Below are 12,515 nucleotides of genomic sequence, written 5' to 3'. Positions count from 1 at the left end.
CTTGACCTCCCTCTGAACACTTATGCTTCCTTTTCTCGTGTATATGCTGTATGCGGCGTTATTATTTAAGAAAGTACAACAAATAATGGATTATTGGAAAGGAAATTTATTCTGCTACATATTGAAGCAAAAAATGTTATTACTTCTTGAATAGTTTTTTTTTTTTTTTTTTTCCCCGAATATTTTTTTTTTTTAAAGGAAAGTGTAAAACTTTAGCATGTCAGCCAACTTCAACTCACTTTTTTTGCATTCTGTTTTGTATACTGTACAGTATATTGTCTTTTTGAACAATGTATGACAGAGCAAAACTCTTCATCTTCAAAATGAGACCAAAGAGGCCTTTCTATGATGAATGGTAACTTTCCTACGAGTGTTAGAAGTAAAATATCTCTATGCAACTGTTCTGAAAGCTCTTGAGTGAGAGTTACGCACACAGCCAGAATTTATGCTCACCCCTTTTATGGGATTAATACATTTCTCTTCAAACTGTTTGATACCGAAAGAACTGCAGAGTGTGGAGCTGCTGTTAGAGACCAAGGCTAACCCATGCAAACATATTGGAGCCTTTATAAACGATACGATATGATAATGGCCGAATATTGACATAACTTTTTGGTAGAATTTGGAATTAAAAGAAAATTATGGAATTAAAAAGAAACAGCTCTGAAATATGAGCATAGTTATGCAGTAAAAGTCCTTTAACTCATGGATTGCGCAATTACCTCTTTTTATCCCACCCCATGGTGTGCAAAAGATGAAGGATTTTTTTTTTTTTTTTTTGTATATAAACCTGAAAATAAAGATGCAGGGCATCATCTGGTGAAAAGAAAAAAAATCTCTCTCTCTCTCTCTCTCTGTCTTTGCATAGCACCATGTGTAAGTTTGTGTAGGGGTTGAGTTGTTTATGGTGATGCACGGCCAGCACAGCCTGAACTGTGGCTCGCAGTGCAACACTACATGGCCTGAGCGTGGCTCGTAATCCACGGGATAATTTGGAATGCAGTAGCCCATGGACCTTCCGTATTATCAGATTTTCCGGACTATCAGACAAGTACCTGAAAATGTTCAAAGACATCCCAAAAAAATAAATAAATTATAATAATTAAAAAATGATAGTTTTCATTACTTACCTTTGTAGTGTAATACAGATGTAGGCTGTTCGAGGTCATATTAATGCTAGTAGTGTTGGGGTGGTACAGTAGTACCATCGATATATATTTTTTCCCTGGTTTTTCTTAATTTTTTACCCCCAAAAGCTAAAATTGACCCTGGGCTGAAAATTTCAAACCATTGTGAGAAGAGTGGAGAAATTGCAAGATAGTGAGAAGAGGACAGAGTATAAGAGCATAGTGGAAGAAAGATTGGGAAGGTATGAGCTAGAGCAGATGGAAGGGGTGGAAGACGTATGTAAGATATTCACGGAAGAGATAAGCGCAGCGTGTGAGGCGGTTTGTGGAGTGAGGAGGAGATGCAAGGGTGTGCAAGGGACAGCATGGTGGAATGATGAGGTGAAACAAGCTGTGGAACAAAAGAAGAAGGCATATGGTGAATGGTTGGCGAGTAGAGGTAGGGGAGAAGATGAGAGAGAGAAGAGAGAGGTATATGTGAGCAGGAGAAGGGAGGTTAAGAGACTGGTGAAGGAGAGTAAGAAGAAAGTGGATGAAGAGTTTGGGAGGAATCTGAGTGTGAAATGGAGGGAGAGTAAGAAATTGTTTTGGAAGGAGGTAAAGAAAGTAAGGCAGTGTGAAAGGGGAAATAGTAGGGAGTGAAAGATAGGAATAATAGATTGTTGGTGGAGAAGAGAGAGAAATTGAGGAGATGGAAGGAGCACTTTGAGGATTTGTTGAATGTAGAGAGTGAAAGCAGTGTGAGTATAAGTGGTTGGGGAATGGCTGGGAGAAGAAGAGATGAGAGGAGGGAGGAAGAGATCAGTAGGTCGGAAGTAGTGGAAGCGATGAAGAAGATTAAGCTGGGAAAGGCCCCAGGAATTGATGGAGTGTGTGGTGAAATGCTTAGGTATGGGGGTGAGATTGTTGTGGAGTGGATATGGAAGTTGTGTAGATTGGCTTGGGAAGAGGGAAGGGTTCCAGAGGACTGGAAATCAGGTATAATTGTTCCTCTGTACAAAGGAAAAGGGGAGAGAGAAGTATGTGGTAACCATAGGGGTATTTGCCTTCTTAGTGTGACTGGTAAAATATATGGTAGAATACTCATTGATAGGGTTAGGCATATGACAGAGGAGCTAGTTGGAGAAGAACAAGGGGGATTTAGGAAGGGAAAAGGGTGTGTAGATCAGATATTTGTTCTAAGATGTTTAGTGGAGAAGTATCTAGAGAAGGGAAGGAAAGTGTACGCTGCCTTCATGGACTTGGAGAAAGCTTATGACAGAATAGATAGGAAAGGTATGTGGAAGGTATTAAGAATATATGGAGTGGAGGGGAAATTGTTGAGTGCTGTGAAGAGTATGTACAAGGGAGCTAGGGCTACGGTGCGAGTGGATGGTGAGCTGAGTGAGTTCTTTGATCTCAATGTGGGACTGAAACAGGGGTGTGTAATGTCTCCATGGCTGTTTAATATATATATGGATGGGGTCGTAAAGGAGGTACAAGGTAGGGCAGTGGATGTGGGGTGGCCCTAATGAATGAGGGTGAGATTTGGAAGCTTCCGGTGTTGCTGTTTGCTGATGATACAGTATTGTTGAGTGAAGATGAATGGGAGTTGCAAGGTTTGGTGAATGAATTTGGGACAGTGTGTAGGAGGAGGAAGCTGAAAGTTAATGTAAACAAAAGTAAAGTTATGGTGTTTGAGAGGAATGAAGTCACAGAGTGTGCAGTGAGGTTGGATGGTGAGGATATGGAGAATGTGAGTGCATTCAAGTACTTGGGTAGTGTGATGAGTAAGGATGGAACTTTGGGGGATGAAGTACGTGAAAGGGTACAGCAGGGAAGGAAGGTTGTTGGCACACTGAAAGCAGTGATGAGAAATAGGGAGGTGAGTATGGAAGTTAAGAAGTCACTGCATGATGGTATTGTGATCCCTACCCTGACGTATGGAAGCGAGGCGTGGACCTTGCAAGAGGGGAACAAGTCAAGAGTGAGAGCAGTGGAAATGAGTTACTTGAGAGGAGCATGTGGAGTGACATGGAGGGACAGGTTGACGAATGAAGAAGTGAAGGAACGTTGTGGGGTAGATGTGGATGTGGTTGAAAAGATTAGGAGAAATACACTGAGGTGGTTTGGACATGTGGAGAGGATGGAGAATGAAAGACTGACTAAGAGGGTGTATGTAGGTGAGGTGGAGGGAGGGAGAGGGAGGGGTAGACCGAGGATGAGGTGGAGGGATGGAGTTGAGAGGTATATGAGGGAGGGGGGGGTGAGTTGGGGGGAGGGGAGTCAAATGGTGGGTGACAGAGTGACTTGGAGGCATTTTATCTGCGGCCACCCTTTGCGGGATTAGGGCGTCGGGCTATAGATAGATAGATAGATAGGGTTTTCCGAACCATCGGATGCCGGATTATTGGAAGTTCACTGTATACTCTATACCGGTATCTTCATTTTAAATCCATCCTCTCTTTTGTATATCATTCAGTAGATTATAGCAAGTATTGTGGTAGGTGGGGGCGCTCACCATCCACTCACTCAATGTAGTGCTGCTCTTGGGTGTCTGCCCTGTCCTCTCCTCCATTCTTCTTTCCATCCATTCTCTTTTGTCTTTCTTTCCTTCATTCTTTCCTCGTCTTTCTGCCTGTGGGTAACTTTACACTCCCTCTTCTGTCTTTCATTCCTTCATTCTTTCCTCTTCCTTCTGCCCGTGGCTGACTCTACACTGAGTGACAAGCCAAATGGTTTCCTGTACACCAGGAAACCATTTACTACACCGGGTGGTAACCATATAACCAGATTTAGGCGCCTGGTGGTTTAGTGGGTAATTATTGTGCTCCAATCGGATTGAGTCGGTGAAGGTTTATGTCCAAGGGATGGTTGGGGTTTATTGCTCACCTAATGCCACTCAGAGATGAGTGAGGCTGGTCACTCTCACCTTAAATGTCAGGACCAACTGCCTATTCCCGGGCCCCTACGCTCCTTATGGGGCAACGTAGGATTGGATGATGGATGGATGGATGGATAAATAACCAGAAACAATTTTTTGAATGCATAAGGCTCGCGTACTGTCAACAATGTGGCCAAATGAGTAATAATAATAAGCCGTCTAATCTGCACGTGTGAATAATGAATGTGGTTGGTGGGGGCACTCACCATCCACTCACTTAATGTAGTGCTGCTCTTGAGTGTCTGCCCTTTCCTCTCCATCCTTCTTTCCATCCATCCTCTTCTGTCTTTCTTTCCTTCATTCTTTCCTCTTTCTTCTGCCTGCGGGTGACTTTACACTCCCTCTTGTGTCTTTCTTTCCTTTATTCTTTCCTCTTCTGCCTGTGGGTGTTTTTATGCTGAGTGACAAGCCAATTGGCTTCCTGTACACCAGGAAACCATTTATAACACTGGGTGGTAACCATATACCGGCAACCAAATTTTGGTGCCTGGTGGATTAGTGGGTAATAACGTGTTGAGCCGAAGAAGGTTTATATCCAGTGGGTGGTTGGGGTTTATTGCTCATGTAATGCCACTCAGGGATGAGGGAGGCTGGTCACTCTCATCTTAAATGCCAGGACCAACTTGCTTAATCCAGGGCTTCTATGTTCCTCATGGGGCAACGTAGGATTGGATGATGGGTGGATGGTGAATAATGAGATTTCTGTTATTCATTTCTGTTGACTCAGACCTAAACCAACATTTTTATACAAAAATGCCAAAAGAGTAAGATTGAAAAATCTGTAATATCTCAGTGTGGGATTTTTTTTTTTTTTTTTTTTTTCCCCCCCCATCCATCATCCAATCCAATGCTGCCCCATGAGGAGCGTAGGAGCCCAGGGCTAGGCAGGTTGGTCCTAACATTGAAGATGAGAGTGACAAGCCTCACTCATCCCCGAGTGACATTATATGAGCAGTAAACCCCAACCACCCCTTGGGTATAAACCTATCTATCTATCTATCTATCTATTGCTAGACGCCTCAATCCCGTTCAGGGTGACCACAAACAAATCGCCTCCACGTCGCCCTGTCCCCCGCCATTTCACTGCCCTGCTCCCAACTCACACCCCCCTCTCTCATATACCTCTCCATCTCATCCTCGGCCTCCCCCTCCCTCTTCCCCCCTCCACCTCACTCACATACACTCTCATCGTCAGTCTTTCACCCTCCATCCTCTCCACATGGCCAAACCACCTCAGTGTATTCCTCCTAATGCTTCCTATCACATCCACATCCACACCACAACGCTCCTTTTTATCATCATTTGTCAGCCTCTCTCCATGTGACTCCACAGGCTCCTCTTAAATAACTCATTTCCACTGCTCTCACTCTTGACTTGCGTCCTTCCAGCAAAGGCCGAGCTTCACTTCCATACGTTTGAGTTGGTATCACAATGCCATCACGAAGTAAGTTTTTCACTTCCATGCTCACTTCCCTGTTTCTTATCATTGCCTTCAAGGAACCAGCAACCTTTCTTCCCTGCTGTACCCTTTCAAGCACTTCACCCTCCAAACCTCCATCCTTACTCATCACACTACCCAAGTACTTAAACGTACTCACATTTTCCAATTCCTCACCATACGAACTCGCTGTTCATTCACTGACGTCACCTCTCTCAAAGACCATCACTTTACTCTTCCCTACATTCACCTTTAGATTCTGTTTCTTACACACTCTCCCAAACTCATCCACCAAGCCTTGCAGCTCTCCTTCGTCTTCACTCAACAACGCAGTATCATCTGCAAACAACAGTACAGGGAGTTTCCAAACACTACCCTCTCTCACCAGGGCCACTCCAACATCCATTACCCTACCATGTACCTCTTTTATTACCCCACCCATGTACAGATTGAACAACCATGGAGACATGACACAGCCCTGTTTCAACGCAACCTTCAAAGAGAAAAATTCACTCAGTTCACCATCCACACACACTGCAGCCTTATCACCATCATACATACCCACATACCCTTCACAGCATTCAACAACTTCCTATCTACTCCATATATTCTTAACACTTTCCACAATCCTTGTCTATCCACCCTGTCATATGCTTTCTCCAAATCCATGAAAGCCACATACAACTTCATTCCCTTCTCTAGAAACTTTTCCACTAAAGATCTAAGAATGAATATCTGATCTACACAACCTCTTCCCTTCCTAAAACCTCCCTGTTCTTCTCCAACTGTTTCCTCTGTTTTTTTTTTGTAACTCTGTCAATAAGTATCCTACCATACACTTTTCCTATTGTACTAAGAAGACAAATGCCTGTATGATTACCACACACTTCTTTTTCCCCTTTTCCTTTGTACAAGGGAATAATTATACCTGACTTCCAGTTCTTCGGGACTCTGCCTTCCTCCCAGGCCAATCTGCACATTTTCCACATCCCTTCTACTACTATCTCTCCCCCATGCTTCAGCATTTCACCACACACTCCATCAATTCCTAGGGCTTTCCCCAATTTAACTTTCTTCATTGCTTCCACAACTTCTGTCCTACTGATTTCTTCCTGTCTTCTCACCTCACTCCTTCTCCCAGCCATTCCCCAGCCACTTATACTCGCATTGCTTCCATCCTCTATGTTCAACAAATCCTTAAAGTGTTCTCTCCATCTGCTCACTTTTTCTCCCTTCTCCACTAGAAATCTACCATTTTTATCTTTCACTCCCCTGCTAACTTCACTTCCACCCTGTCTTACTCTTTTCATCTTTTTCCAGAACATTTTCTTACAGTCCCTCCACTTTACACTCAAGTTCCTTCCAAATTCATCATCCGCTCTCTTCTTACACTCTCTTACTAATCTTTTCACCTCTCTTTTTCTTTCTACATATAACTCTCTCTTCTGCCTCTCAACTTCTTCCACACCCCTATTTCTCATCCATTCATTGTATGCTTTCTTCTTTTGTGCCACAGCCTGTCTCACCTCTTCATTCCACCACGCTGTTCCTTGCACCCCTGTCCGTCTTCTCTTCATCCCACACACCACATCATATGTTGCATATATTTCTTCTGTGAATATCCTGCACACACCTTCCACGTCCCCCATCTGCTCCAATTCATATTTGCCCAATCGTTCCTCCACTTCTCTCTTATACTCTGTTTTTTTCTCATCCTCTTGTAACCATTCCACGCTCCTTACAAATACTCCTTCTTCCCGTCCTTCCCTTCTTCTACTTCTCCATCTTATTTGGCTCTTGATTCTGGCCACCACCAAGTAGTGGTCAGAAAGTCCACTTCCCCAACCTCTATAAGCTCTTGCATCCATTACACATTTTCGCATCCTTTCATCCACACACACATAATCAGTCATTAAAACCTACACAGGCATAATCCGATTGGAGCACCTTAATTACTCACTAAACCACCAGGCACCATAATTTGTTTATGTGATTACCACCCAGTGTGGTAAATGGTTTCCTGGTGTACAGGAAACCATTTGGCTTGTCACTCAGTGTAGAGTCACCCTTAGGCAGAAGGAAGAGGAAAGAGTGATGTAAAGAAAGACGGAAGAGGGAGTGTGAAGTCACCCATAGGTAGGAGGAAGAGGAAAGAATGAAGGAAAGACAGAATGGGAAGGAAGAAAGAGAGGAAAGGGCAGACACCCAAAGCGGCACTACATTGAGTGCATGGATGGTGAGTGCCCCACCAACCCCCAGACTTATTTATATATATATATACATATAGATATGGATATATATATATATATATATATATATATATATATATATATATTGTTACATAGCCTATGATTTCATCATCCTTTGTGTAATTTTAACGCACAGTATGCTGCATGTTTGATCACGAGCGTGTTCTGCCTCAGTCCCCCCCTTCTACCGTTATAGTAGAGTAAGTCGTCCTTTCTGTTATTCAGAGCGGGATTTTCAGCTTTTTGTCCCCATGGCTTCATTTGCGCGTCCTTCTTACAAGTTGTATCAAGCTCTCCTGGCCCCTATATAATGAGCTCAGTCTCTGCATCATTGCCACTTAGATCTGCTTCTCATTCTGTTCACATCTCTGTCCTCCCCTGTACAGATATTATTATTGTGAGTGCTCAAGAAATCTCCAAACATCTAGCGGCTGTGTGTAATTTGAGTATAACTGTTGTATTTTTTCTTGTGCTGTGTAGCATAGGGTTAGTTCTTAGGCCTAGTGAGGTCTTTGTGATTAATGTTGGGTTTTATGTCAGTTATTTTTTATAATAGTTTGTATCTGTAATAATTTATCTGGCATTCACTGAGTATTATCTGGTATCTCATTTTATCAGGGCTGACTTAGATAAATTTACTCTTGCTAATTTCGTGTTAATAGAGGCTATTGCAGTTAACCATATATTTAACCTGTTTTTTGCCATTACATTATCCTTATGAGTCTTGAATGTTTTGTTGTTAGTTTAAGCATTAAACTTTAACTTGTAATTTTACCTAACTCTTTTGTTTTGAACCTGGAACTTTACGGGACAGTAGTGACTCTTCGTATTCTCACTTAAAGTGTACATTATCTTTCTCTGTTCCGTAACAATATATATATATATATATATATGCATAACAGTGAAAGAGTTAAAGTGCCCTCATCACAGGCCTTCTGTCTGATAGGACTCCTAGATACCTCATTTTTAATCAGTGCTCTAATAATGCCACACTCTAATTTTCTGCTAATCATTATGAAGTTTTGAATGATGAGGTTCATGCAACACCAGCAACTGTTTATGGCATTCATACAAAGTTGCAGTGTCATAATAGCAATGTATGATATGTCACCATCCCATCTGCCTTTCCACAGCTTGATATCTTCTTGGATGACCCCATATGCTTATATATGCACCAGCCATAGGAACATCACTGTCAGAAATTTTTATACACTCCTTTGTCTGATGAGTGTTAGTCTAACACAACCTTAAGTAAATTTACATAAGTCTCTTTGGAGGTTTAGGTGTAATTGATATTTCAACTCACCTGGTTATTATTCTCCTATCTCCTAGCTCATTCCCCTTTGAGTTGGCCAAATCGTAAAGGTTACTTAGCTAGAAAGAGTCGCACAACAAATGACAACGAGCTTGATGTTTCGGTCGGTTGCCTGGGCTTCCAAGTGTCCATTAGTGCTTATTTACAACATGCTTACTCGGTGAGGTTTGGTAGCAGAGTGAGTGAACATGGTGGGCATCTTCTCCCTCATAGGATTTGAAGAGGTGCCAACCATTTATTAATTACAGTGCTAAATACAGTTAGATTACTTCATGATATATACAAGGCAAATCTAACTAAAATTAATCTTAGTTTTACTTAAACTAAAGCCAAGCCAAATATTCCCTTTATCTCTGTAAATATGTATTAAACCCTTATTCGTTTTTCATGTGACGCATTTCGTACTCATCACGCAGGCGTGTAAATATGTATTAAACCCTCTTTCGTTTTTCATGTGACGCATTTCGTACTCATCACGCAGGCGCTGTGAGGTCAATGGAAATTTCCAAAGTAATTACATGTATTTACAATATGGTTGTCCACGAGGGTTAAAGGCAATAGCATTTAATTTATTAATAATAAGAATTATTAAAAAGAACGTAATCTCTGGGTTATAAAACCTCTTGAATAGTTATTAACGCTGTCCAGGTTTTCCTCTGCTTTTAACCAGGGATGACTATTTTAAAAAGTAAAGAGTGCAACAGCTGTGGAGGAAAATATTTCCCACAAGCACTCACCCTTGTCTCACTCCAACACTGATATTGAACCATTCGGGTAGACAAGTATCTGGTCTTGTACATGCCTTACTACCATGTTAGTAATGTTTTAGGGCATTCATCAACTTTTCCTGCATATTGCATACATAAAACCTTGCAACACCCTTCGCTGTTTATTTTGTTGTGTTTATATTCCACATCATCATCATCCTTGTCATGTGGATTTTCCATATCATCGTCATCATCATCCTTGGCATATGCATTTTCCACATTACCATCATTGTCATCATCACCTGTAGGTGAGGTAAGGTAGGGTATAGAAAGCTGGGGAAGGAAAGAAAATTTGGTATTGATAATATTGTCGTATTCTATCATGCTGTCATCGCCAGATCTGTAAATGACATAAATATATTACAGTTTTCACATGCTATCTCTGTTTTGTTCCCTACTGCATATATTTGATTTGAGGCATCCCTTACCAGTATTTTTTACACACTGAACATTATGACATTTTCTCTTCTTTCCATGTACTGGTAATATTAATTGTTAAACCTTTCCTACAACACTCAGTGGTGCAGGAGAGGGTTGCATTCCTGCAGGGACAGCATTATACTCAGGCAGAAGACTTGACCGGATGCACATATATTTCTCAATGCCCCCCACTCACCAATCTACTTATCTTCTGAAAGGAGGATAGTTAATTGCAGCATTATTTCCCTGCAATCCACTGGGTTCATTTCCAGGCGACCCTGGGAGTGCAGTTCCTTTTACTACAATAATTAACAGATTTATCCCATTATAATTTTTTCAATCTTCAGTTGTCTTTATTTTTGTACAAAGACAGTCACAGCCTTCTCCCACTCCACTAATATAACTCCTTCCACCCAATCCTTCTGACATATTTTGCTTTATATGTATTGCCTCGTTTATTCACTTCTGACATGATTCTATGCCTTGGTAAGAAAGAGCTTTTTCATAGTTGATTTACTATATATTATATATTATAGTTGGCAGTATGAATTGTTTATAGGAAATAATTAATAATTCCAATTTTTGGCAAACAGATGGATGTCAGTAACACCAGAACAGAAGTAGTCCCGTCTCCTGGAGCCCCTCAGAGGTCATCCAGCCAGCAACCGTCCCCAAACTTACTGCCAGTGCATCGCCACCACCGTTCTTTGTCCGTCTCTTCCACTTCTTCTACTGATAGTGAGTGGATACAGTGTGACCAGCCAACTCCTTATTCTGACTACCTGCAGGAGGCCCAAGCTAGGGTAGCTACCACCGGTGCTGCGTGTGCCAGCTGGACTTGGCGCTATGATGGCCTATGCCCTCCACCTTCACAGGCCATAGAGATGCTAGAGTCTGCACGGATCACACCACCTCTTCTTTACCCCAAACCACGTACACATTCAGATCCTACGCACTCCTTAAATCCCATATCTCGTGAGGCAAAGCACAGAAGTACCAGTCTCACCATGGGGGAGAGAACTTGTAATAATAGTGTCACAAAGCCAGTGCTCAATGGTGTAGGTGATAGTGAGAATCTGGGGACAAGACAAAGCCAGGGTGAAATGGAGGGGAGAAGGGGTGGTGGTGGTGGGGAGAGAGTGGCAGGACAAGGAGGGGAAGAGGAGAACCTAGACTCGCTTGGAGAGAGTAGTGGTTATGAAAGTTTCAACATTCGAGCATCAAGGGATTCCTCACCTGTCAACAGTGCTGATGGATCACCAAGGAGTCAGGTGACTGTGGAGCCTTCTAGAGAATTAGCAAAGGATAGACATATGCACAACTTTGAGGATGACCAGGAGTTTATTGAATCATTACAGAGAAGCTCAACCCCAACTGAACAAACAGGCCTGGAGGAAACACTTTGTGAACTTGATCAAGCCTTTACTGCATTCAAGATTTATGATGTTAGTTCTTCAAACAATAAGGTGAGTTTTATTGCAGACCAATGGGATGTAAATTTTATAAAGTACTGGTAAATGTGTTAGTGCCTATATTAGTGTTTGTGTATGAGACATTGGTATGACATGAGTGTGAAAAGAGTGACAACAGTGGTAACAGGAATATTAAGAATTACTGTGTGAGTTGCATATTGTTTTTGGTGCTTAACCCCAATCTGTCAGACAGAGTAGACCCATTTACCACAGGTAAGCAACTCTGGGGCAACCAAAAGGTACAGTATAGTAGTGTTCATACACCATGTAAGGATCCGGTGCCCTGTTGTAATAGACAGCACCTCACCAGATTTGCCCAGGGTCCTTCCCACAGAGAGGTGCAGGGAAATACAAGGAGGTTAGGCTCCTGGTGGACATCTCCAGAGAGTACTGCGTTGCTACATGTAGGCTCCTCATGAGCATAGAGTTATTTGTTTCGTTTTTTGTTTTGTTTTTTAAGGCTCCAACATGCTTGCATGAATTGGCCTTGGTCACCTAATGGCAGCCCTCCATGCTGCTTGATCTCTGACAGTTTCCCTATTCAGTCCCTTATCCCTGAGGTCACACTCAGTGACCTCATCCCAGATGTTTTTAGGTCTACCTCTTGCAACCTTACCCCCAACATTAACACTTCTCCTTCACACTCAGTGACCTCATCCCAGATGTTTTTAGGTCTACCTCTTGCAACCTTACCCCCAACATTAACACTTCTCCATCCTCTCCATGTGCCCAAACCACCTCAATCTAGCGCTCCTCATCACAACACCAATACACTCCAGTCCCAACCTACCCCTCAACTCTTCC

The 12,515-nt window shown here is 42.3% G+C and overlaps 1 protein-coding gene across 2 annotated transcripts in view; it reads left to right on the top strand.

Annotated features, from left to right (window-relative positions):
• Positions 1-12,515, top strand: part of LOC145404617 (FHF complex subunit HOOK-interacting protein 1B-like) — a 113,668-nt gene that overhangs the window by 65,056 nt on the left and 36,097 nt on the right. For both annotated transcript variants that reach the window (XM_080276139.1, XM_080276138.1), the window contains one exon: positions 10,833-11,705. In XM_080276139.1, coding sequence (XP_080132265.1) covers positions 10,833-11,705 — 873 coding nt within the window. The remainder of the gene's footprint in view (positions 1-10,832; positions 11,706-12,515) is intronic.

Source organism: Coenobita brevimanus, chromosome 64 (genome assembly GCF_032717465.1).
Source record: "Coenobita brevimanus isolate Jiangsu-jjx chromosome 64, ASM3271746v2, whole genome shotgun sequence".
Classification (NCBI taxonomy): domain Eukaryota; kingdom Metazoa; phylum Arthropoda; class Malacostraca; order Decapoda; family Coenobitidae; genus Coenobita; species Coenobita brevimanus.
The sequence above is the reverse complement of the archived record's forward strand: the minus strand, read 5'-3'. Positions and strand labels throughout refer to the sequence as shown.